Below are 27,832 nucleotides of genomic sequence, written 5' to 3' on the forward strand. Positions count from 1 at the left end.
ATTTTTCTTATAGCAGGGGCTGAGTCTCTGTATGAGCATCCTTCACATGGACTGAGCCTGAAAATCCCAAAGATGAGTCCTTCTCTTTTAGACCAATAGCCTTGGGTCAGATCTGATAAAATAAAGCCAGCTGAGGACTTCCGGGGATAGTAAGGACTGCCTTCTTTCTGGGTAAGAATCAGACAGTGGGGGCTGGGGATTTAGCTCAGCGGTATAAGCGCCTGCCTTGCAAGTGTGTGGTCGAGCTCGATCCCCAGTACTGATAAAAAAGAGAAAGACAAAAAAAAAAAAAAAAAAAGAATCAGACAGTGGGACTTCACTATTAGCCACTGGTTGGGAGTGAACCCTTATAGGGACACTCCTCAGTGTCTATCGTGTGGCATCACTAAAATTGTCCTAAGATCATGGGCAATCCCTTGTGACAACCCAGCACAACCAGCATTTGCCTTGTTTTTATCTGAGACCCTGAGAGTAGGGAACACAAACTCTCTGAGTTTCTGCCCATACTTCTGGATGGCTTCCCTTTAAATTTTACAAGTTGGTCTAGATGTAGTCAACAGGACTGGCTCAGACCTCGGTAAAGGGCTCTGTGATGAGGAGCATAGACAGCAGCTGCAATATCATCACTCTGTGCACAATTACTCTTTGATCATGATCAGAGGAAAGAAGCCAGAAGTGTGTGGCATCCAGGCTGGAGATGAGGCAGAGACGTTTTTGCCAAGGTAACAGCATTTAAGGATACTGATGACACTGGTGCTCAGTGGTAAAATCTCGGAGGTCTGTCCCTATGGTAACCATTTACATATATATTCTGGTACTGATTATAAACACTAAAGTGTCTATGAATAATATTCTTTCTGTAGTGTTTTATTATAATTACCTTTTTTTTTTAATCGGTACCGGGGATCAAACTCACGACCACCTACTTGCAAGGCAGGTGCTTATGCCACTGAACTAAATCCCCAGCCCCTATAGTTACTTCTTAAAAATTTAACATAATAATAGAAAGGTCAAACAGTACAAAAATTGGCGGATAAACTGACTGTCCAACCTTTCTAGTGTCCTTTCAGAGTTTTTTTTATCGTATGCAAAGCAAAGCATCTCAGTTTTCTTTATTTTAGGTACTGAAGATTGAACCCAGGGCCTTCATGCTGGACTGCATTTTAAATTTTTGACATGGTGTCTCACTGTCACTAAATTTCCCAGGCTGGATTCCAACTTGTGATCCTCCTGTTCCAGCTTCCCAGAGTGCTGGAATTACAGGCATGCACCACCATACCAAGCTCAAACAATCTTCTTTATCTAACAAGGAATGGAAGCCCAAAGAGCACCAGCCACAGGGAGCAAAGCTCTACTGACTTACTTAAAATATCATGTCCTCCTACCCTGCAGTCTTCTTAATTGTCTTATCTTAACTATCACTCCCCAGCTTTGGAATTTAGCTGTTTTTGCCCCTGGGCCCAGGCTCCCAGCCGCATGGGAGGCCCAAACCAGTCCAGCATCTCCGAGTTCCTCCTCCTGGGCCTCTCCAGGCAGCCCCAACAGCAGCAGCTCCTCTTCCTGCTCTTCCTCACCATGTACCTGGCCACTGTCTTGGGGAACCTGCTCATCATCCTGGCCATCAGTACTGACTCTCGCCTACACACCCCCATGTACTTCTTCCTCAGCAACCTGTCCTTTGTGGACATCTGCTTCTCCTCCACCACTGTCCCCAAGGTGCTGGCCAATCATATGTTTGGCAGCCAGGCCATCTCCTTCTCTGGCTGTCTCACACAAATGTATTTTGTTTTCATGTTCGTGGACATGGACAATTTCCTCCTGGCTGTGATGGCCTATGACCGCTTTGTTGCCATCTGCCACCCCTTACACTACACAGCAAAGATGACTCCTCAGCTCTGTGCCCTGTTGGTGGCTGGATCTTGGGTGGTCGCCAACCTGAATGTCCTCTTGCACACCCTGCTAATAGCTCGACTCTCATTCTGTGCAGACAATGTGATCCCCCACTTCTTCTGTGATGCGACCCCGATCCTGAGACTCTCCTGCTCAGACACATACCTCAATGAAATGATGATCCTTACAGAGGGTGCGCTGATCATGATCGCCCCATTTGTCTGCATCCTGGCTTCCTACCTGTGCATCATTTGTGCTGTCCTGAGGGTTCCCTCCACAAGGGGATGGTGGAAAGCCTTCTCCACCTGTGGCTCCCACCTGGCTGTGGTCTCTCTCTTCTATGGCACCATCATTGCTGTGTATTTCAACCCTGTATCCTCTCACTCAGCCGAGAAGGACACTGCAGCGACTGTGCTGTACACAGTGGTGACCCCCATGCTAAATCCTTGCATCTACAGCCTGAGGAACAGAGACTTGAAAGCGGCTCTAAGAAAAGTGGTGGGTAGGAGAATATGTTTTAGGAGATGAAAGAGTCATGACTGAATCTTGTTCCCAAGCAAATTTTCTTTTCACTAACTGAATATGATGCAACAGTAGCTTAGCCAATGTTAGTGTCGAAACAAACAAGGAACACTGGTGCCAGTTAAGGTGAAAGGTAACCATAACACATTCCTCAGTGGGCTGAGTCGCTTGGTGCCTTTGTATACATCACATAATGAGACTTTTTTTTTTAGACAGGGCCTTGCTATGTACCGTTGGCTGATCTTGAACTCACTACATAGCCCAGGCTGGCCTCAAAATCCCAGTGACCCTCCTGCCTCAGCCTTCCAAGTTCTGAGTAACCATCTGTGTTCCACCATTCTCAGTTTGAGATTCTTTTCAAGGGCTGAATTTGGGGTTACTTCCCACCCAATTCAGGTTGCTCCTTTTAAATGGTCTGTTTGGAGAATATGTATGCATTTGAATACTGGAATCACTGATGAAGCTAGTGTATGGGCCCTGATACAGAGCAAATACAGTTTGATTTGAAAATAAGGTGAAAGTCTAAAATTTTAAAAACTTATTACAGTAGAAGACAGTAGAAGACACATTGCCATTAATCCCCCTCAGAATCCTCCCCTTTGCTTCACATAATTACCCATCTTCTCAGCAACATGTCTTTTGCTATAACACATTTAATTTTTTTTTGTCTTTTTCCTTTTTATCAGTACCGGGGATCGAACTCACAGCTGCCTGCTCGTAAGGCAGGCACTTATGCCACTGAGCTAAATCCCCAGCCCAATAACACATTTTTACAACTAAACCTTTACTGTAGTTTTCCATCATCCCTTATAGTTTAGACTCTCTAAAGGTACGATCCCAATAATGGGACGTTTGAAAAACATCTCAGGTGATTGTGATGTGCAGCAATCAGGGTGGAAGGCTGGCCTCAGCCATCTTTTTTTGTCTTCTACAATGGTCAGTTATAAAATAAAATTAGTGTTTCTTTCTATTTTCTTTTTTATTTTTTTTTAAGCTAGCGATTGAATCCAGGGGCCTCACAATGCTACTACTGGGCTAGAGCTTCAGCTTTTTCTTAAACTTTTTATTTTGATGAAGTCTAAATCTCCCAGATATGTCTCAAACTTATGATTCTCTTGTCCCAGCCTCCTGCGTTTCTGAGGTTACAGGCATGTGCCACTGTGGCCAACACAAATTAGTTTTGAGGCTCACATCAAAGGGCAGCGGAGTGAACCATGAGGACTAAAGAGGACTGGCAGTGTAGGGGCAGTTCAGAGGTCTGCTGGGTATGCGGCCCTGCATTAAGAGGTGGAGAAACACAGAGGTGCGGGAATCCCTCAGGAGGGTCCATGGGCTTCCAGACCTTAGGGGTCAGACCTTTGATATCAGGGAAGTAAATCAGCATTTTCTGTTTTCTCTGCCCAGACCAACAACAGTATTGCACTCTTCTCTGGCACCCCCACTCCCATGCCTTCAAGAGCCAGATCAAGTGGTACCACCTTCTCTGTGACACCTCTGGACTCCCTCTTCTGTTCACTGCTCTCTTTTTCTTTAATTTACACGATCTTCTCTACAAGAACCTTTCCAGTGAGCTCCTTAGACCCACAAGGTACTCGTTTTGTATTTCTGGGTACCTGGCTTGGCTCCTAGACCAAAGGTGATAATCAACTCCAGCAAAAGACAGAAAAAATGGATAAATGAATATTGCTTTAACCCTTTATTTAGAGATTTTTACTTTAGAAGGAATTTAAATTTTCTCTTTGTTTGAAAAAATATCAATTTTTCCAGGTGTGGTGGCACATACCTGACATCTCAGCATTTGGGGGGCTGAGACAGGATTATTGCTGTGAGTTTGAGGCCAGTCTGGGCTACACAGTGAGATCCTGTCTCAAAAAATACCAAAACAAACGAACGAACGAACGAACAAAAGAAAGAAAGAAAGAAAGAAAGAAAGAAAGAAAGAAAGAAAGAGAAGAAAGAAAATACTGCTGCTCACTTTTTTGTATCCTTTCTTCTTTGTGTCCTCTGGACACCGATAGTCTGAGTGAACTGTTTCTCCTGCTTCAATTTAACATGAATGCTGGCTTTACTTCATTTTGTCTTTATTTCTGTCCATTACTATCTGGGTTCAGCACTTCTCTCTTGGTGCTAGAGCATGTCAGAACTCAATAGAATGACGGGAGTTGAGGGGGGAGAAATTGATTGGATGTACTCACTGGCATGACTGGATGACAGTTTACACACAGTGTCCCTCCTAACCCTTGAACTTGTTGGTGGCCGGCTTGCTACAGAATTGATGTTCATAATCTACTTCACTTTGAAGGTCACAATGTCAGGTCATGGTTGTCTGCAATCAAATCCTCTTTGCTGCTAAAATCTGACTCTGGGCCATGATGGATGAATATATGCACCAGAGCTTCCAGCCCCAATTAGTCCAGCCAGATCTCTCTAGAACACACTAGTTCAGATTCACCTTTCTTCCTCTGAGATTCTCTCTGAGTCACTGGGGTCTTTATATGTGAAATAGATTTCAATAAAAAAATTTCTCCATGATATAGCTGTGTCTATAAAATTCAATTAGGTATACATGAAAATTATAACATTCAGAAACTTACTGTTTTTAATTGATTTATTTACTTTATTTATTGAGTCTAACAATGAACATTTCTGTTATTTTTTATCTCTATGTTAATAGCTTTTACTTTTGGATTTTTTTTGGATTAGGGAAAGCATAGATATTTGTGAATGTTATATAGTCATTGTGAATTTTTATCTCCTAGTAGCAGAATGATTTTTGTCCTCTTTAACCTTTTTTTCCTCTTGAAGCACTATTTGGTTAATATTTTTGTTGTTGTTGTTCACTTTTTTGAGTCAGAGTCTCACTAGGTACTATAGGCTGGCCTTGAACTCACTTTGTAGTCCAGCCTGGCCTGCAACTCTCAGAGATCCACCGGCTTCAGCTTCCTGATTTCTGGGACTACAGACATGTGCTAGTATGCCCAACTCAAATGATTTGTCTTTCAGTAGCAATAATAGGATAGTACCACCCAGGATAATAAAGTAAATTTATAATTATAAAATACTCAGTTTCTTGGACCATGAGGTTTAGCTCAACAGCACAGGCACCTGCCTGGCAAATGTGAGGTTGTGAATTCAATCCCTGGCGTGCGCGCACATGCGTGTGTACACACACACACACACACACACACACACACACACACACACAGATTCAGTTTCCCAAGCTTGAAGATCCTCCTCTATAACATGAACCTCAGTGGATACCAATATCACCTGACCTTTTTCATGTTGTTTGGTGGAATTAGGTCTCATGGAATTGGCAAACTAACAAACAACTGATGTTTTGAGTGCTGCTTGTGCTGTAATAAATTGCTCTCTGTTTCTAGGTGTTGTGCTTTCTGCCACTGTGAAGCCAGCAGGCTAACTTGTTTACTTGTAGGTAAAGTAAAATCTGAGACTCTGAGTGCAGTGATGCACACCTGTAATTCCAGCACTCTGGGAGGTTGAGACAGGAAGATTACAATTTCAGACTCAGCCGGGGTAGCTTTTTAGACACCTTCTCAAAATAAAAAAATGGAAGACAGATTGGGGATGCAACTCAGTACAAAGACCCTGGTTTCAATCTTCAGTGCCATGAAAATTAAAATAAAGTAAATTGAGGCTTTATATATATATATATATTTTTTGTCTTTTTCGTTTTTATCAGTACCAGGGATCGAACTCATGGCTGCCTGCTTGCCAGGCAGGCGCTTATGCCGCTGAGCTAAATCCCCAGCTCCTGCTTTTCATATTTTTTGATAATGATAGTTGAAAGAAATATTTTGAAAAATGCAGGAAGTTACAAATAAGAAGAAAAGAATATCTAAAAACTCATTTCTCAGTGAAAACTCTAGGAATAATTTGTATACATTCCTTCTACTCTTCTTCCTTTAGATAAATATTCTCACTCTACTTATGTTTTATTTAAGTTATTAAAAAGATTTCACTTAAGGCATTAAAATGTGTTTCTTTTATTATTACTGACAGTGATGATGATGTGAATGGTGTGTGCGAATATGAATAAGAGTATTTGTCATCATAGAACTTTTGGTGGGAGGTAAAAAGCGAGGAAGATATAACTTAAAATCTTGTTATATCCAGATATAAATCTTCCACTACAGTTTACAATTTCCATTTGTAAATTTCTGAATTTACAAAATTGAAGTTATTCTGCACCTGAAATATTTTTGTATTTTTTTTTTGTTTAACATTTTAATGTTAATGGGACTCTGACAGAGATGCTAGGAAATAAGATGGCACAAGAGGAAGGGGAACGGTATAGGAAAGGAAACAGACTGGAAATGGTTAAGACATGCCACATACATCCAGTTTCCGAGACAAACATCACTACTATGTATTACAATTATCCACTAACAAAATCCTAAAAACGGTACTCTGTCAAAGTAAGAGCAGCTAAACCTTGTTGATTGACTGGTGTGCTTAACTACCAAGTTGTGTTGAATTTATCATATTACTTATTGAAAGTACCATTTGGTGTTTTCTTTACGAAACAATTTCATGACTTGTAATTGGTGTTCTACAGCTCTTTTCTTCCTGGATGTGTTGTCATTGGGTAGCACTTTAGTTCTCACAGGGAACTGAATCATGGCTTGCAATCCTTCACTCTCCCGTAGTAAAATTATGTTTCCAGGTAGGTTCTTTCTGTGGTATCCAGGGCAGGCAAATGCTCTTCTGACACTTGACTTGGCTGGGAGCGTGTTGGTGATGGTGACAATACTAGTGGCTTATGTGGCGGGGTGTGCCCTCCTGCTCCCTAGTGCTCCCCGTGGAGAACCTGCTGTCTAAGCTCCTCCATCCAGAGACCCAGGAGGGATGTAAGAAGGTCAGTGCCAAGCAGCCTGTGCCATACCCTGGTGACCCTGGCTCTGTGACCTGCGCATAGGAGAGGAGAAGTGACTGCTTTTGCAAGCCACAGGGGCTGGGGAGATTTGTATGCACTGTCACTATAGTAACACATATTGATACTGTTCTTTTTGAAACTGGGGCCTTTTCTTCTGCAATGCCCCTATCTTCTCGTTCCCTGGCTCCCATCTTTCTTTGTAGGTCATATTTGCTGGCCTGTCTTCTACCACTGTTTTATGTTTTTGTCTTTAGGAGTTTTATTATTGGGTGTCCTCCTCCTTCCACACTCTCTTCCTAGACACTTGTACACACTTTTTTTTTTTTTGGTATTGGGAATTGAACACAGAACTTCATGTTTGCCAGGCAGGTGCTGTGCTGCTGAACTGAATCCGCAGCCCTAACTGTCCTCGCTTTCACAACTAGATAAACTTCTGTGTTGGTGACTTCTAAACCCTGTGCAGCCAGACCCTTCCCTGAGCCACAGACCCCAAGCATTTGTTTCCAGGACCCTCTTCACCCTGCTGTCCTTATAGGGCTTCAAACACAACTTACCTAAATGGGACCAACCATCTCTGAGTCACACACACTGCTTCTGACACACACACACACACACACACACACACACACACACACACACCCTTTTCACTTTCACTCTATGTCTGTAAGTAGCACTAGGCACCAGGGAGTAACTCTGGGAAGAACCTGGGCATCACTGTGGATTCACTCACTGTGTACAACTAAAGTCTACACACCTCCCCCTCAGCACCTCAACAAATCTTTCCTTCTCACTGTCCTGACTTTTTACTTAAGTTCAGGGTTTAATTTTGTTTAGGACTTAATTGTTGCTAAATTTTTGTTTTGTTTTGTGAGACAGAATCTTGCTATGTAGTACAAGCTGATCCTGAACTCATTGTGTAGCCCAGGCGGCCTCGAATGAACAGCAATTCTCTGGCCTCAGCCTCCTGAGGGCTGGGAGTAAAGGTGTGCGCCACACCTGGCTGTTGTTGTTAAATTCTTGCAAGGCTCCTAAAAAACCTCCTTTTTAAAATTTTTTTAAAATTTTATTTAAGGAGAAAAAAGAAAAAAAGCAGAAAAAGGGTACAAGTTATACAGAATTTCAGAAAAAAAATAAACAGTAGAAAATCACTAGTTAATGGATTACATATTGTCATCTTAGAAATATTTGTTCAAGTTACAAAATTAAAGCTTGTATAGTGGACATTCAAACAGTGAGACCGAACAGTTCTGTTCAATGATCCAACAAAACTCAGTAATATCATTGTCCATCTTATACACTTAAATATACATGCAGTTATATCGTTTAGAGCACTTTCTTTTCCTCTCTTTTGTACAATGACTATTACACATTTTGGGTTTTAATGCTCCCACAGTTCTTATTACTTTTTTTGGAAGAGAGTAAAACCAAATGTGACATAACAGAACAGAGTTGGTCAAATCAAAAGGGTGGACATAATAGATAATGTAAAAACATAATACAAGGTGATCAACAATGTTTACCATAATGCCTCCCACTATCTCTAATAGAATTGCCTATATCATTAGTTATAATAAAATTGAACAAAACAGTAAAGAACGAAACCAATAAAACCAAAACACTGGAGACATTACAGGTCTTCAAAAGTAAATAATAGTCAACCAGAATGGGCGTCATAATGAATCCCACTATCTTCACAGCTGTTGCCTAAACTTTTGAACCTGGTACTATCATGCAAAACAGAATAGAGGAACATCAGTCAAAACAAGATGGTGAGAGCAATACAGGGCTTCAAATCAAGTTAATAGTAAATCAAAGTGGGTTACTATAATACATCCTGCTATTTTTTTCCCTTTAATTAAAAGGATAAAGATAAAAAAGTAAATAACGGAGTGGAGATTGAGATAAAAGAGGGCATAACAACGAAACAACGCAGATCAAAACATAACCATTTAAGCAGAATAGTGTTTCACCACCAGATAATCCTAACCTAAAAGTAGTTACCATATTGTCTCTTTCCTTGAAATCCTTGAGTGGGACTTCATATACTGTAGCATTAAGTATATCAAAACAATGTAAAACCATTTAAGAGAATGACAGCATTACAGAGTATTTAGAATTGACTAACAGAAAATGAACAATGGTTTCTGTATAATCTCCTTGTCTTTAAAAGGTTTTTGCTTATACTATCGTACATAATAAAATCCAATAAGATACAGCCTATTTAGACCATTGGAGACAGAAGGACAAAAGCTAGATGAGACTTCAAAACAAGATGATACTAAATCAGTATTACCTATTAAGATGTCATTTTCTCCAAAATAGCTGTTCCTATCATCCATTCTTCTCTGCCTCATTTCTGTTGAGCTCTTTTTCTGTCAGTAGCTGTCAGTTTGTCTTCTTCATTTTGTTCTCTGCTCCATTCATTGTGGCCTCCCCGCCACTATTTCTGGATTCTTTGTATTTTTCTTTTTTTAGAATATCCTGCAATACTCTCTGTAGAGTTGAATTGGTGGTTGCATATTCCCCTAGTTCCTCTTTATCCTGGAAGCACCTTGTTTTTCCATCAATTTCCAGGGACAGTTGTGCAGGATATATCAATCTTGGCTGGAGGCTATTATCTTTCAAAGCTTGAATTATTTCCCCCCATGCTCTTCATGATTTGATGGTTTGTGCTGAGAAGTCTGCTGTAATTCTGATGGGTGTTCCCTTGTAAGTCATCTGTTTCTTGTCTCTGACAGCTTTTAATATTCTGTTCTTATATTGGATTTCTGGAATTTTGATTATTATATGCCTGGGTGTAGCTCTGTTTGGGTTGTAGGTGACTGGGGTCCTGAATGCTTCATACATCTGAGTATCTTTACCTTTTGCTAATTTAGGAAAATTCTCCTGGATTATTTCTGCAAGTAGCTTTTGTAGTTCATTTGTTTGTTTCCTACTTCTTCTTTTATGTTCTTAATTCTTAAGCTATAGATCCTCTTATCATCTTCTAGTCTTTGTATTATTGCTGTTTGTTTCTTTGTTATTTTTAAGAAGTTTTTCATTTCCCGTTCCCACATTACAAATCTGGCCTCCAGTTCAGATAATCTATCCTTAGTTTCTTTCAAGCTGTTATGCCAGTTTTCGATAGAGTTTTTAGTTTCCTGGTAATCTCTTTGAACCTGCTTCATGTATTCTATGCTTTCTTTATTTTCTCCATCAAACAATTTACCCCTCTTTTTCTGTTCTTCCATTCCACCATCTGTTTTTTTTGGGTGGTGCTTAGCATTTCTCTAACTATTCTGCTTATGTCTAGCTTCAGGTCATTAATAACTTCATTCCTGAACTCGTCTATGAGGCTCTGGAGATAGCACTTTATGTCTATTGGTGCAGTGTCTGCTATTGCCTGTTTCTCAGGATTGGGGGCCGAGGAGCCTTTCTTGTTGCTCCCTCTTCCCATATTCTTTGTTCCATATATATGCAAGCGTATATAGGAGGCCCAGCTTCCTTCCCTGTGGCCACAGTCTGATTGAATTGCGCTGGCTAGGTGTTCCTGTCCACTGCAGCGCACCAGGGAGTTAAGAACTGGGCAGCTTATTCGGGCCCACCCCTCCAGATCACCTTCAGGTGCTGGGACCTGGGCTGTGCTAGCCTATTGGGTCTCAGCCAGCAGCGTCATGTAAGCTAGGCACTGCTCACCAGTCCCGCTTGAGAGGGCGATATGCGACTGAAGTTACTGCAGGGCCCTGTTCCAGCAAGTCTGCCCGGTCCCAGAATGTCCTCTGTTGGAGCCTCCTAAATCATGGAAGAGTCCCAGTTTCTCTCATTCACCGCAGGTCGATACCCGGCTCCCCGCCCGTTCCTGTTCCGCTGTCAACTGTTCACCGATTCCCGTTTTCATAGCTTTCATGTGTCTCTCCCTGCCGAGCCGATTCAGACGCAGCCGCGGCGGCAAGAAACCCAAATCGCGGTTTCCAATGGTGCGAGCTCCAGCTTCCACGCTGAGGCTTTATCTGTTCCTGTTATAGCACCAGGATTGCGTTCCCAGTTGGTTTCTCTCAGCCCAGTTCATTCTTGGGTCAGCAGGGCATATCTCCTCTCTTGCTTAGGATTCCTCATTCCGCACCATTCCTAGATTCTAAGCTGGGTCTTTCAGAGAGCCTCCTTGGCTGCTGCTGTCTGCCTGCCATATTCTCCTGGAAGTCAAAAAAACCTCCTTGACCATGGAGTTTCCCTTAGTCAACTCCCTCTTCCACCCCACAGCCAGTGTCCTTTGTAAAATGAATATTGGTTTTTATCACCCTTCTATTTATAGTATTTGAAGGTATGTACTTTGATTGGCCCAGGGGGAAATATCTGAAATTTTTAATATGAATCAGTGTAGAGAGATAATATATTTATCTTTCCACAATTGATCTTAGTCAAATGACTGAGAAATGACACTTTTTTGTCACTCCGATAAGAATATTTTTGAACTTCCGGGAGAACATGGCGGACAGATAACAGCAGCTACCGGAGGCTCTCTGAAAGACTCGGCTCAGAAGCCAGGAATGGTGCGGACTAAGGAGATATAAGCAGGTGGAGATATGCTCTGCTGACTCAGGAACGAACTGGGCTGAGAGAAACCAACTTGGAATGCAGTCCTGGTGCTAAAACAGGAACAGAAAAGCCTTGGTGTGGAGGCTGGACCCCGCACCACTGGAAGCCGCGATTTGGGTTTCCCGCTGCGCAGCGGCTGGCTGCCTCTACTTCGGCTTGGCAAGGAGAGAGACGCCTGGAAGCTCTGAGAACAGCAATCTGCGAACAGAGTCGAAAACAGGAAGGGCAGCGAGGCGTGCACTGACTTGTGGTGAGGTGAGTGAGAGAAACTGACACTCTACCACAGTTTGACTCCAGTGGAGGACTTTCTGGGCCCGAGCAGTCCTGCGGGAGCAGGGCGCAGTGGCGACTCCAGCCACACATTCCCCTCTCGGGCGGGATTGGTGAAAAGTGCCTGGCCTGCGTGACGCTGCCGGCGGACCCGGTAGGCTGGCCCAACCCAGATCCCAGAGCCTGACAGTGGCCTGGAGGGGTGACGTGTAGACTGCCTGGTCCAAAACTCCCTGGTGCACAGCGGTGGGTGGGAACACCTAGACGGCGCAATTCGATCAAGCTGTGGCTGACTGGGAGAGAAGTGGGCCTCTTGTATAAGCTTGCATATATAAGGAACAGGGAATATGGGAAGAGGCAGCAACAAGAAAGGCTCCTCGGCCCCCAATTCTGAGAAACAGGCAATAGTGGACACTGCACCAATAGACATAAAGCACCATATAGAGAGCCTCATAGACCAATTCAGGAATGAAGTTATCAATGACCTGAAGCTAGAAGTATGCAGAATAGTTAGAGAAATGCTAAGCACCACCCAAGAAAAAACAGATGGTGGAATGGAAGAACAGAAAAAGAGGGGAGAATTGTTTGATGGAGAAAACAGAGAAAGCATAGAATACGTGAAGCAGGTTCAAAGGGACTACCAAGATACTAAGAAGTCTATCAAAGACTGGCATAACAGCTTGAAAGAAACTAAGGACAGACTCTCTGAACTGGAGGGCAGATTTGTAATATGGGAGAATAAAATGAAAAACTTCTTAAAAATAACAAAGAAACAAACAGCAATAATACAAAGACAAGAAGATGATAAGAGGATCCATAACTTAAGGATTAAGAACATAAAAGAAGAAGTAGGGACACAAACAAGTGAACTACAAAAGCTAATCACAGAAATAATCCAGGAGAATTGTCCTAATTTAGCAAAAGGTAAAGATACTCAGATGTATGAGGCATACAGGACCCCAGCTATCTACAACCAAACAGAGCAACACCCAGGCATATAATAATAAAAATTCCAGAAATTCAATACAAGAACAGAATATTAAAAGCTGTAAGAGACAAGAAACAGACCACTTACCAGGGAACACCCATCAAAATTACAGCAGATTTCTCTGCACAAACCATCAAATCATGAAGAGCATGGGGGGAAATAATTCAAGCTTTGAAAGATAATAATCTCCAGCCAAGATTGAGATATCCTGCACAACTGTCCCTGGAAATTGATGGAAAAACAAGGTGCTTCCAGGATAAAGAGGAACTAGGGGAATATGCAACCACCAATTCAACTCTACAGAGAGTATTGCAGGATATTCTAAAAAAAGAAAAATACAAAGAATCCAGAAATAGTGGCGGGGAGGCCACAATGAATGGAGCAGAGAACAAAATGAAGAAGACAAACTGACAGCTACTGACAGAAAAAGAGCTCAACAGAAATGAGGCAGAGAAGAATGGATGATAGGAACAGCTATTTTGGAGAAAATGACATCTTAATAGGTAATACTGATTTAGTATCATCTTGTTTTGAAGTCTCATCTAGCTTTTGTCCTTCTGTCTCCAATGGTCTAAATAGGCTGTATCTTATTGGATTTTATTATGTACGATAGTATAAGCAAAAACCTTTTAAAGACAAGGAGATTATACAGAAACCATTGTTCATTTTCTGTTAGTCGATTCTAAATACTCTGTAATGCTGTCATTCTCTTAAATGGTTTTACATTGTTTTGATATACTTAATGCTGCAGTATATGAAGTCCCACTCAAGGATTTCAAGGAAAGAGACAATATGGTAACTACTTTTAGGTTAGGATTATCTGGTGGTGAAACACTATTCTGCTTAAATGGTTATGTTTTGATCTGCGTTGTTTCGTTGTTATGCCCTCTTTTATCTCAATCTCCACTCCATTATTTACTTTTTTATCTTTATCCTTTTAATTAAAGGGAAAAAAATAGCAGGATGTATTATAGTAACCCACTTTGACTTTCCATTACCTCGATGTAAAGCCCTGTATTACTCTCACCATCTGGTTTTTAACTGATGTTCCCCTATTCTGTTTTGCTGGATAGTATCAGGTTCGAAGGTTTAGGCATCAGCTGTGAAGATAATGAGATTCATTATAACGCCCATTCTCGTTGACTTTTATCTACTTTTGAAGACCTACAATGTCTCCAATTGTGGGAAGCCGCCTATGAATGGCGCCCATTTCCTGCTTCCGGGTTCTTCCCGGCCTGAACAAGCCCGCCAAATTGTCATATCTGCCCAGTTACCCGTGACGCTAGCCTATCAGCTTGTTAGGCGCGCTTCTCTGTGATTGGATACTGCTTCCCCTTATAAGAGGTTGTTCCTGCCCCCAACGGCGGAAGAGGAATCAACACCGAGGGTGGCGGACCTTGTCAGGTCCGGTTCGCTGTACGTAATAAAGTTTGAGAGCTGATCCTGCTCGAGTTTGGTCTCCTGTCTCCCGCGGCTCCGGTCATCCAATGTTTTGGTTTTGTCGGTTTTATTCTTTACTGATTTGTTCAATTGTATTATAACTAACGATATAGGCAATTCCATTAGAGATAGTAGGAGGCATTAATGTAACCATTGTTGATCACCTTGTATTATGTTTTTACATTATCTATTATGTCCACCTTTTTGACTTGACCGATTCTGTTCTGTTATGTCACATTTGGTTTTACTCTCTTCCTAAAAAGCAATAAGAACCGTGGGAGCAATGAAACCCAAAATGTGTAATAGTCATGGTACAAAAGAGAGGAAAAGAAAGTGCTCTAAACTATATAACTGCATGTATATTTAAGTGTATAAGATAGAAAATGATATCACAGAGTTTTATTGGATCATTGAACAGAACTGTTTGCAGTATCATTGATGGAATGTCTACTTTACAAGCTTTAATTTTGTGACTTGAACAATTATTTCTAAGATGACAATATGTAATCCATTAACTAGTGATTTCCTACTGTTCATTTTTTTTTCTGTAAATCTGTATAACTTGTACCCTTTCTCTGCTTTTTTTTTCTTTTCTCCTTAAATAAAATTTTAAAAAAAAGAATATTTTTGAGTAGAAAAGAGGGAGATATTAAAAGTATGCTAGGACAATAGACACCAATCAAGACTATTCTAAGCAAATGTGAATGTGAGATTGCTCTGTCCACAGGTTGCTATAATGGGACCTTTTGTCACTCTGTCTTTCATCCTTGTCCTATACTCTTTGCTTTAATTCCAGACATAGAGGTTACTTCTTCCCAAAGAAGCCAAGTGTTTTATGGACTCAATTACTTCCCTTTGAATGGAATATCCTCTCACATTTTCCTCCTCACTCTCATATCCGCTTTGTGGAAACTACCTATTAATGTTTAAGATCCAACTCAAATCTTTCCTTACCTGCTTGCACGTACCCCAAGGGGAGCAGATGGTCGACATACTCTGAAAAATGGCACTGTGGTGGGTACTGTAATGCTCCTTGGTTATGGTTGGTTCCTAAAAGTCCCCCAAAGATTCATTTATTGAAGCATTGGGGTCTAGCTGATGGTGCTTTTGGGAGGTACTAGAAGCTTTAGGAGATGGGATCTGTTAGAAGGCAGGTCATTAGAGGCAGGTCTTTGAAGAGAGAATGGGGTCCTCACTCCTTCCTCTGTTCCCATCTTTTGCTTTGCTCCCCTATGTGCTCCCCATCATCATGTTTGGCCACCAAAGGTCCAAAGTGACAGGGCCAAGTCATGCTGGACTGAAACTTCTGAAAAATGTGAAGCAAAAATAAATCTTTCCTTTTTACATTGATTTTCTCAGGTATTTTGTAACAGTGAAGAAGCAGAGACAGCCACCAAGGCCCCTTTGCATGATTCTCTTTCACATTTTCCTTGGCTGCTGGGATAGTTGCTGGTAGAAGATCCTCAACTTTCAGGCTAGTCTGGATATTGTCTTTGTTAATCTAATGTCACATGTTCTTCCCCAACGAGTGATTGAGTGATTGAGCAAGGGGTGATCTGCCCAGGTCCCACGACCCAGCCGAGCAATGCAAGTGCATTTTAGCTTTGTTGCCCCCAGAGAGTGAGTGGACGTATGGTAGCCACCTTCTGCCCCAACTTTCTTTTTCCTCTTCTTGTTGCTTGCAAGAACTCTTCCTAATAAAGGTGTCACAAGCCAATCTCCATTCCAGAAGCCCTATTTGTTTTTTTTTTTTTTTTTTCAGAAGCCCTATTTGAATGGAAGCCAACCTGCAAAGAAAACCGTATTTGTATATGTTCAGCAACAGCATTTGGCTGTACACACGGTTCCAATGTCTGCTGAATGAGAGAGAGCAAAAATGGGGTTCCACAATCTCTTTTGTAATGTCACAGCGGGGGTCTGGGGACCTAAGGGTTTCCCTTGACATGGTCCCCATTTCTTGACTTTGTGCCCTCACTCCAGCAAGGAATGCAAGAATGTGGCTAGGCTGACTCAGAGCTGAAGATTCCCCAAGCAGAGAATGAAGAATTCAGAATGACAGTTATGTGACAGGTTTATTCATACGATGACAAACATGGAAAAAAACCTACTGAACAGCAAGCAGTTTGTCAGGGAGAGCTCAAGCTTCTCAAAACAAGTTCTTTGCTCTGCTCATTTTTATAAGGCTTCTATGCCAATCAGAGTCTTGCCTTTGTTGCTGAGGTGAGCTGTTGCTTGGGTGAGCTAAGGATCATGGGGATGTAGGGGATTTCTATAAATCCATGTAAGCTGATCCCTAAAAGTAATTGCTCCATACCTGCAAAGATTCACAAAAGGCAATTACTAGTAAGTAGGTGGTCTTTTCTATAACAGTCTGCCATGTATGTCAACTACGCCATGTCGGCCACTTCATGCTCTATATACCTGCTTATCTCTCCTTTCAACTGTCTCTGCACTTTCAAAGGCGTGTCCCCAATGGGTTAAGGACCATATACAAAGCCCCATTGTCTCAAGATCCATATCATCTCTGGGATTTACTTCCTTAAGGCAGCATCAGAAGTAACTCATCATCATTTGAAATTTTTTAATTTTTTGTCTATCTTTCCACATTTTGTCCTTGTAATGCCATGTATGTATGTATCACTTAATTTTCATCTTCCTTTCTCTGTTTAACATAGGCTATGCTGATAGTGGATGACTTTGAAGTTTTGTTCAGAGAGGACAGAATGTGAAGTCAGGACTGGATGTGAGTAAGGGAGGTTCTGAAGTAGGACCTGGCAGGATACCTTTCAGAGATTTTGAAAGGAGCCCTCCCTTGAACATGGGCGAGTGGGGCTTTCAGTGTTGTGGCAGATACTTTCATTATCTTAGTGCACGGCAGACTTTCTTCAGGAGGGTATTTTTTCAGTGGGATGAGTTGTTTATGTTAATATTCGAAACCAGATGATGATGTCAGTGAACCCACTACCAATGTTTATGAATTATCCACTCTATGGCTTTTGTTGGGAAGAGAGACTACTTTCCACTGTAGAAGTAAATACATCAGACACCTGCTCCGAAATCCTCTTTCAGCTAGAACAAGAGAAATGACAAGTTGTCCTCGTTAGATACACCTTTGCTCTATCCTTTGACACAGAGAAAGGGAGACCAACCACAGAACTGTTTCCATTGTTGGGCAAACACAGAGAGAGAGATTTCTGGGATGCAGGAGGATGGGTGGTAGCAAGTTGATTAACATTTAAGTCAGTAGCTCTTTAGTAAAGCAGTTTACCCTCCATAATGTAGGTGGGCCTTATCCAATCATTTGAAAATATCCACTTGTTGGGCAAGAGGGAGTTCTGCCAGCAGGTTGCCTTTGGACTCAAACTGCAGTATCAGTTTGGGTATCTTTCTTGGGTTGCTAGTCTGCTGGTTTACTGCAGATTTTGGACTTGCCAAGCTTCCACAATTACATGAGCAAATTCTTCAGAATATAAACTCAATCTCTGTCTGTCTTTCTGTCTCCTCCTTTTTTCCCTACCCAGTGCTTTTGATATAGGAGATTAGGACATGGTAAAGCTAGTTGGGGAAGTAGGCATGACCTGTTAATTAGAACGATACAGGAATGCGTGCACAGAATAGTTCCCAAAGTCTTGCACATGGACTTCTTGTGAGAACTTGAACAAGTTTTCAGTAGGATCACCTAGACCTGATCCTAGTCTGAGGTGTGGGATCCCAGCATTGCCTCTCAGGACCCACATATATAAATTCCCATGGATTTCCTTGAGATTTGGATAGTATAAAAGGACACAGACTCCAAGAGGAGCTTGCTATTTGACATTCTTCACTGTAACAAGCCCTGATTCTTCCACAGTGTTCTTTTTTTTAAGGGAATAAAACAAAAGAACAGAATGGAACAAAACTAAATAGTAAGAACAATATTGATTTCAAAAACAAGACAGAAGGAAATTCCCCATAGTTGCTGATTGCATATTGTTGACCTTTAAATAGATGTTCAGATTATTAGCTTTAGGTCTGCAAAATCAGTAAAACAATTCAAGCATTTTTTAAAACTTCATTTGCTATCACCTCAGCCTCTGTTCTTCTAAATCAATTGACTGTTTCTAGAGGAGGGAGGGCTCTTCTTATCTCCTGGCCTGGGCTCATGGGAGGGTACAGGTTGGCTTCTTGGTTTTCCTCCTGGCTCACTACAGTGTTCTTTTAACTTACTTTTTCCCTCTTTTACTCAGCCCAAGCTCACTCTGCAGAGCCAGTTTTGCCCTCATTCTTCACTTTTAATTTTTCAAATAAAATTTGCTACTGATTTTTGCTAGTTTTGTTCAGTCTTTGTTTGAGATGAGAAGAAACTGGAATCCAAGTCCAGAAGGAGAGGGGAGCAAGCCAGAACGTGGTAATTGGTGAGCCATTTTTAGAAGGAGCTACCTGATAACCTTTTGGTAGCCATACGGGAGACTCAAAAGCCAGGAGATTCCAATAACAGTTTGACTATGAATAGTGTCCTCCAAAAGTCCATATGTTATAGGTTTGGCCTCAGAATAGGGCTATTGGGAGATGAGGTGGAACTTGAAGGGATGGGGCCTCATCGTGGTCCTTAATCCATTGAGGACATGGCCTTCAACAGCATTGTGAGACCTCATTTTTTCACTGTCTCCGGTTCCTGTCTCACGATATGACTGGTTGCTCTGATGTGCTCCTGCCATCACCACCCACTGGCCTCACTAGAAGGCAAATCAGTGGGGCTCCTCCAGTCTTGCACTTTGAACCTCCTAAACCTTTTATTTATATTGAGAAAGTTAGTTGCCTCAGTATTTCATTAGAGTAATGCAAAGCTACACACACACACACACACACACACACACACACACACACACACAGTTATATTCTGTTGAATATGTATATTCTGTTGGTTCTGTTTATCTGGAGATCTAAGAAATTCAATCTAAGAAGACCCTTCATCTGGTCTAGACCTGTAATTGTACCTTAGCACCTTCTAGTGAGGACATTGGTGCTGTGGTCACCAAGCACAAGGAGATGTAGGTTACATTTCTGATGCAGCTATCATGGACATCACTGCTGACTATGCCCCAACTGTACAATTTGTTTATCTACTCATCCATGGAAGACTCAATATTCTTTTCATTCATTTGTTTGTTTGAGACAAGAGTTTTACTGAGTGATCTAGGCTGGGGTCAAACTCAAGATTCCTGTTGCCTCAGAAGTTTGTATCACCAAGCTCAGCTTCAATATGCTTTTAGTACAACTTTTTGTCTACTAAAATTCGCCACACTTGTTTCTTTATTTGCAGCTGAGAACCTGAGTGAAACATGATGGAATGCAGCCAGTCATCAGGAAATGACTGAAAGCCAGAAGTGGGAAACCATGACTTTCTCCAAATAATACTTTCTCCTTTCTTTGCTTGCTTCTTTAACCCCTTCTTGCTTCTCAGATAAGAAGGGGAAAGCAGAAGAGTGTTGGGTTTACACATTTTGTCCAAGCCACGTAGTAATATGAGCTGGCTGTTCTCTGATCCTACATCCAAATAATCTTGTCCAACTGGCTGCAATTAGGAGGATGAGACGTAGTAAAAAGTGCTTCCTTGGGCCCCACCACATAAAGGCCATGTGCGGTAGGAGCTTCCATGCCAAAAGTGTTGAAGAGACATTCCGAAAGGTACCCACCCTAGTGGGCTGGAATTTGTAAACCACAGCACCTCAGGCTGTTCTGGAGCCATTCTCTGTAGGGAGCCCTTGCAGCTGGATATTGATCACATGAGTGGGACTAAAGCAAAGCCTGCTCAGAAAAAAAAGACAGACCAAAACAAGCTATGTAAACAAGCTATTCCAGCACCAAAGGCAAGGGGCCCAGGAGAGTCAGGCAAACAAGTTGCTAGGAAGTGGGGTTGACATTGACACTCTTTTTCAGGAATGTATGTTGCATATAAGTAAATGTGCTTAGTGATTGAGCAGTTCCTTTCTTCGGATCAGGAGGGTAAGGGCTCCAGCTGACTCCAGCTTTGTTTCTTTTTTATTTTCTCATCCTCTCATGGTCCTTCACCCCAAGAACCTTTAGAGCCACATGGGTCATGGCAAACCTCCCTTAGAATTTGGCCACCTTTTATCCCAAACACGTTCATGAATTAAGCCCATCACATACTGTTAACATTCCTACCTGTACACTAGAGAATATATGCATCCCTGATCTTCTCTGAAGATGACCAGATATAAGAAAGCAAAGATTACACAGAAAACAGAGTACTCTCTGATCTAAACAAAGAAAGTGGAAATAATAACTGCATTTCCATACACATGGATACAGGGCCAGATCACTAAGGTGACGAGACTCGAAGTCCCAAGAGATTTTATTCAGGATTTGCCTCTCTTAATATAGATTTATTTCTAATAGCTTTAAATTTTGACCTAAGAGTTAGATCTGAACTTTGATGATATTCTTTGTCATCACCGTATGGTCCAAAGGGGCCAAAAATGTAGTTAAAAATTATTCTCTTTGCCTATAATGAGGCTCTTAGGGAGTCTGGTCCCAGTGGCCAAAGAGGCTCCTGTTCTTGCCTGCTCCTTATTGTGCCAAATATCCTTCTTACACAGAACATTAAGACTGCAATCACCCGCTTCTCATTCATTCACTCAGGACCTGCCCGTGTTTCCAAGTCAGCCTAATGCTGCAATAGAGAAGCACTGGCCAAGTGTGCAATAGTAAAGAGCCATGAACAGTGAAAGTGCCAGCCTCCTCAGGTATGGTTATATCAAGTGCAGACATAAATAGTTGATGTGAAGTTCTTTTATAGGAACCTCTTTTGCAAAAATAAATAAATAAATAAATAAATAAATAAGAAAATAAAAATAGGGGCTGGGGATTTAGCTCAGCGGCATAAGCACCTGCCTTGCAAGCAGGCAGTCATGAGTTTGATCCCTGGTACCGAAAAAGACAAAAAAAAAGGAACCTCTTTTGCTATATCTTTCAAATTTGGTAAGTAACACTGGGAGTCATGAAACCATTGGTTGTCATTGTGATAAACCCAGTAATAATCAACCATTTTTCCTATCTTTTTATGAGCGGTTAAGGGGTCAGAGAGATCTGAGGTGGAGGGAGATGAGAGAGGTATAAGTGGAGACATATATTCAAGTAAGAAAAGCATCAAAACTAAGTGGTAGACTTATGTGGGTGGAGTGGCTATAATCTCTTTAGCAAATCTGTCAACAGACTTGCAAATGTGATACTTCCTGGAGCCAGATCATATCCTAACCATCCTATCTGGGTTTTGAATTCTCTGTCTTCTATTCACCTGGGCTCAGTTCCATGGGAGGCCCAAACCAGTCCAGCATCTCCGAGTTCCTCCTCCTGGGCCTCTCCAGGCAGCCCCAACAGCAGCAGCTCCTCTTCCTGCTCTTCCTCACCATGTACCTGGCCACTGTCCTGGGGAACCTGCTCATCGTCCTGGCCATCAGTACTGACTCTCGCCTACACACCCCCATGTACTTCTTCCTCAGCAACCTGTCCTTCGTGGACATCTGCTTCTCCTCCACCACTGTCCCCAAGGTGCTGGCCAATTATATGTTTGGCAGCCAGGCCATCTCCTTCTCTGGCTGTCTCACACAGATGTATTTTCTCTTTGAGCTTACTGACATGGACAATTTCCTCCTGGCTGTGATGGCCTATGACCGCTTTGTTGCCATCTGCCACCCCTTACACTACACAGCAAAGATGACTCCTCAGCTCTGTGTTTTGCTGGTGGCTGTATCTTGGGTTGTCGCCAATCTGAATGCTTTGTTGCACACTTTGCTAATGGCTCGACTCTCATTCTGTGCAGACAATGTGATCCCCCACTTCTTCTGTGATGTGACCCCGCTCCTGAGACTCTCTTGCTCAGACACATACCTCAATGAAATGATGATCCTTACAGAGGGTGCGCTGATCATGATCGCCCCATTTGTCTGCATCCTGGCTTCCTACCTGTGCATCGTTTGTGCTGTCCTGAGGGTTCCCTCCACAAGGGGACGGTGGAAAGCCTTCTCCACCTGTGGCTCCCACCTGGCTGTGGTCTCTCTCTTCTATGGCACCATCATTGCTGTGTATTTCAACCCTGTATCCTCTCACTCAGCTGAGAAGGACACTGCAGCGACTGTGCTGTACACAGTGGTGACCCCCATGCTAAACCCTTGCATCTACAGCCTGAGGAACAGAGACCTGAAAGAGGCTCTAAGAAAACTGATCATTAGAAATACGTTCTCTTACTGATGAAGGTGCCATGGACCAGTCATTCGCAGGCAAAGAAATCTTTGCCAACTCACTGAATTGTAGTGATCTATTTGTTGAAGTTTCTTCACGGAACTCGGAATAAGTACCCTCTGCATGTACTTATACATGAATTTTAACTATGACCCTGCCCATCTAAATATGTGATGATATTTGTTTAAAATTCCTGTATATTAAAAACCTTTATGGAAGAGTCAAGTTTTTTCTTTGACCACTTTGGAAGTCTGCATGTCACAAATATTTTGCACTTTCCCTTTAATAAATGTTCTCAGAATTGGCAGCATTATTTTTCAATCCTGGATACTTGTTTGTATCACGTGGGGACATTTGAAACTGTCTATATGGATGCGTGGCCAAATTTTGGCCTGTTATACCAATTTCTTTGTGGGATTTAGGCATTGCTATTTTTCCCATTAAGTTTCTCATGGTTCTAATGTACTTGCTGAGCTGATCATCCTATTCTTGGATGCCCTCTTTATGGCTCATGATGAAGAGTGAGCCTAGAAACCCTCAAGGAATCTGAGGCCCAATGTGAATAAAACCAGTGTGCATGAGAAATAGCTACTGGAAGCTTCCTTCGGGCTAAAGCCTTGTGCTGAGCAGGTTGGTCCTTTGGCCAGAATTCGCATTCTTGAGCTTCATACGGAATCATAATTTTTAGTGCCTCATCCTCCAATTTGTCTCCCTAGCTGTAGGGCAGTATATTTAGCATAAGATGTGCCCTTGATTTTCAAGGAAAAGATCCACATTTGCTATTCTGTCTGTCAAGCAGGCCTTGTCTTTCTCTGTCTGGGAAGCAAAGCCTCTTTGAATCCTTAAGTCAATGGCCATTGACTTAAGTCAATGGCTCCTGTTCTTTGAGGACTTTGTCAGTTTTTCTAGGCTGAGATTTCCAATCCCTGTCTTGTGTTCCCCAAGAAAATTCCTCTTTGAGTCACACTGTATATGTGAGATTGTCTAGTCTAATTGTCACTCCTAATCCGTCCCCACTCCTGTTTCATTTTCTGCAGATGTAAGATGCTCAGGACTTGCAGACAGATGCTGTATACCTTGAGTGTCCTATGCAAAGCCTGACTCCCAACAAATTACACATGTGACCCACTTCTAGCCAATAAGTAAGTGCATGAACACTATCTTTCAATTTGACACACTTGATTGGGTGACAGGTTTTAAAAATTATATTTCATGAATCACAATAGGATATTTGCACATTGTAAACAATTTCACAAAATATAAGGAAGAAAATTAAAGTATCATGTAAAATTATTGCTAAATATATGAAAATAATTTTAACCAAAATTGACTTTAAGTTGTCTTTACACTTTTTGATTTTCCCACCTACCATTTCCCATGTCTGCAAATACCTTATAATGTGTCTGACTGTCTGATATTCCACAGTACAGATGATATGGATTATGATTTATTCTTAACTTTGAGTGGGTTGAACTTCCCATAACAATAACCCCTACAGAGCAGCAGACATCAGGCTCACGGAAATTTGCATCCATTAGCATTTCTGTAGATACCAGTGGTAGTGCTTCAACAGCAGGGCTGGACAGGAGTTCGCTGTCTAGTTATATCTGCCCTGTTGAGCTGACCTTTATTATCATTGAGTCCTATGTTTCCTGCTTGTTGACAGAGAATCCCAAAACTCACTTATCCAACTGAATCATCTATGCCTGAGGCTCGTGAGTGTCATATATTCATTTGTGGGCTGTACACATAGTATAGCTGTCCTTTTAATTATTTTTTTGGTTTTAATTGTAAATGTTCAATAAGAAAGTCACACATGGGGGTCCTTCAGTTTGGTTTCCTCAGGTATATTCCTGCCTGTTCTGTCCAACATGGTCTGAGCTGTATGACTTGATCAGTTGGTCTTGTGCTTAGTGTTAGAGGCTTCTTTCAATGACTTTTCTGTGTCTACTTGGGTTAAAAGGAAGAATTGATTCAAAGTTGTCTCTTGGAAAGAAGAGGTTTCTTTTAAAAAAATTCTTTCTTATTAGTATAAGTTTGTGAGACATAATAATTACTTCATTTCAGAAACTAGAATAACTCTTAGTAGGAAGTCAGTTTCTACCTCCTACTTTTTCTTTAAACGTTGAGCAGCGCTCAGAACAGACCTGCAACATTCCAGCAAGTTGACTCCTTCTTCTGCTAGCTTCAGGCCCAGCCACCTGCAATGGTGAAGGAAGTTGACATTCAGATAGGAACCAGGACCAGACTCTTACAGGGTGTCTCGCTCCCTTTCTTGCTACACGAGTTCTTTTGCACGTGCTGCTTATCGCGTTTGTGCACAGTCTCCACGGTGCGGTCAGCCGTTTTATGATGCAGCCAGGGTTCTTCACTAGATGGCAGCACCATGCGTTTTGAACTTTCTGGTTGCTGAGCAAAATAAACCCATTTTCTTTGGACTTTCTGTGGCATCAGACATTATGTTATAGAAAAGCAAAGCAGATTAAGCAACTCAAAGTAAGGCTCAAGGACAGGCATTTCTCTGATGATTGTTAGAAATTCATAATCTTGGTCTCTCTCCCAGATCTCCTGAATCAGAAACTTCATTTTAACAACATTGCCAGGTGTTTTCTGTGCATGTTAATGATTCCACATTGCTACTTTAAGTTTTTCAAGGTTTGTAGTCTAGGAGACGATGCTTATGCTTGTGTTTGTATTTAGAAGCAGTAGCCTATCCTGCAAACCTAGTGGAGATACTAAAGTTTGTGTTTTGTGAGTCATGTACAAGGTCTTTATGACATCGTAGGCATCCCTTTTCACTTAATTAGGATGATAGAACAAAAGTGGCAGTTTAGGACCATGGTGTCCCATGGTGACCTCAGTACCTGAGACTACATAGAAGCAGGGAGAAAGGGGACCTAATGTACCGAGGGTGGATCTCAGTCAACCTGAGGGGGAAACACCGACTGAAGGTGGGTTAGTAGTGACGGATTTATTTATAACTTGGCATCTCAAACACTGTCTGTAGCTGTGGAACTCACTTTAAAATGGACATGGTAGCCAGTGGCTTAGATGTCTCTCCATGATCCTAGCCTGGTGTATTCTCTTCCCACATCTAATTGGGATGCTGTGTAAGTGATTGTGTGTTAAGAAATGATGGTGTGTCCTGCATTTAGGAGAAATTGTGTTCTGTGCTTTCTGATATCTTGTTGTGAGGTACCCTAGTTCTTTCAACCAAGAAAATAAATTTGTGGTCTCCCTTTCTTTTTTGTTTTCTTCCTTCCTTCCTTCCTTCCTTTCCTTTTTTCTTTCTTTCTGCCTTTTTAAGGTAGAGTTTTGCTATGCAGTTTAGGCTGGTTTTGAAGCCCAGGCTGGCCTCAAACTCACAGAAATCCTCCTGCCTCAGCCTCTCGAGTACTGGGATTACAGGTGTGCACCATCCTACTCAGCCTACTCATTTCTTTTACTGAATTTTTAACAATCTCTTTAATAAATACAGATAGTTGAACAATTATTTCAAGAGATCAACAGATGACAAACTTTTTTTCTAGAAATGACATTTCTTTAAAACTTTATCATGGAAGGAGAAAGATGACAAAAGATGGAAAAAGTAGAAGCGAAGCTTCTGTAAATAAGGAGGGGAAGAGGAACTAAAGGAGGGGAGGGGAATGGGGAAAAATCCAAGTTGTATTATGTGTAGGTACAAATTATCTATGATAAATGTGATCATTATGTGTACCTAAAATGTACCAATAAATTTAACTAATTAAAAAAACTTTATCATGTTGGCTAGGGATACAGCTCTGTGACATAGTGCCTGCCTGGTTAAGTGTGAGGTTGTAAGTTTATCCTTTATGGCTGAGTAGTATTCCATTGTATAAAAAGACCACATCTTTTTTTTTCTTTCCTTCTTTTTTTTTTAACTTAAAAGGAAAAAGAGAAAAAAAAGAACAAAACACAACAGTGTAAGGGTACAAGTAATACAGAACTACAGAAAGAAAAAAAAACAGTAAGATGTCACCAGTTAATAGATTACACACTATTATCTTTGAAACAGTGATTCAGGTCACAGGATCAAAGCATACAAAGTGAACATTCAAATAGTGAGACTGCAAATAGTTGTGTTCAATGATCCAATCAAAAATATTAATATGGTCATCTATTTAACACACCTAAACATACTTGCTGTTGTATCCTTTTGGTCATTTTTTCCCCTCTCTTTATTATAACAAAATTTACACATTTTGGGTTTTATTGCTCCCATAGATTTTATTACTTTTTTTTTGTAAGAGAATAAAATCAAACATGATAAAACAAAGCTGTCAGGCAAAACCAAGGATAAACATAGCACATGATGTAAAAACAGCGTACAAGGTTATCAACAATGGTTACCATAATGCCTCTTGCTTCCTTAAGAAGAATTGTCCATCTCATTAGGTATTATAAAGTTGAACAAAACAGTAGAGAACAAGTCTAATAAAACCTAAACGTTGTAAACCTTACAGAACTTCAAAGGAGGATGATAGTTAAACCAGAATGGGCATCAAGTGAATCTTATTGCCTTCAAAGTAGTTGCCTATACTCTGATACTTTTTTTGATATTTTTAAAAAATTTTATTTAAGGAGAAAAAAAAATCAGGGAAAGGGTACAAGTTATACAGATTTACAGAAAAAAATAAACAGTAGGAAATCACTAGTTAATGGATTACATATTGTCATCTTAGAAATAATTGTTCAAGTTACAAAATTACAGCTTATAAAGTGGACATTCCAACAGTGAGACTGCAAACAGTTCTGTTCAATGATCTAACAAAACTCAGTAATATCATTATCTATCTTATACACTTAAATATACATGCAGTTATATCGTTTAGAGCACTTTCTTTTCCTCTCTTTTTGTACAATGACAATTACACATTTTGGGTTTTGTTGCTCCCACAGTTCTTATTACTTTTTTGGAAGAGAATAGAACCAAATGTGACATAACAGAACAGTCAGTCAAATTAAAAAGGTGGACGTAATAGATAATG

General features: G+C 41.2%; 2 protein-coding genes across 2 annotated transcripts; both read left to right on the forward strand.

Annotated features, from left to right (window-relative positions):
• The first annotated feature begins 1,476 nt into the window (after nucleotides 1–1,476).
• LOC100713415 (olfactory receptor 1F1-like) lies at nucleotides 1,477–8,143 on the forward strand. Its single transcript, XM_003477702.2, has 2 exons — nucleotides 1,477–2,385; nucleotides 8,075–8,143. The coding sequence occupies exons 1-2, from the start codon at nucleotides 1,477–1,479 to the stop codon at nucleotides 8,141–8,143; spliced, it is 978 nt and encodes a 325-aa protein (XP_003477750.2).
• A 13,750-nt stretch (nucleotides 8,144–21,893) lies between these two features.
• LOC100715645 (olfactory receptor 1F1-like) lies at nucleotides 21,894–22,832 on the forward strand. The gene has a single exon (XM_003478133.2). It carries the CDS (start codon nucleotides 21,894–21,896, stop codon nucleotides 22,830–22,832), a length of 939 nt encoding a protein of 312 aa, XP_003478181.2.
• Nucleotides 22,833–27,832: the final 5,000 nt, after the last annotated feature.

This window comes from Cavia porcellus, unplaced genomic scaffold, assembly GCF_034190915.1.
Source record: "Cavia porcellus strain 051 isolate PalLab524CR breed Dunkin Hartley unplaced genomic scaffold, mCavPor4.1 scaffold_16, whole genome shotgun sequence".
Taxonomy (NCBI): domain Eukaryota; kingdom Metazoa; phylum Chordata; class Mammalia; order Rodentia; family Caviidae; genus Cavia; species Cavia porcellus.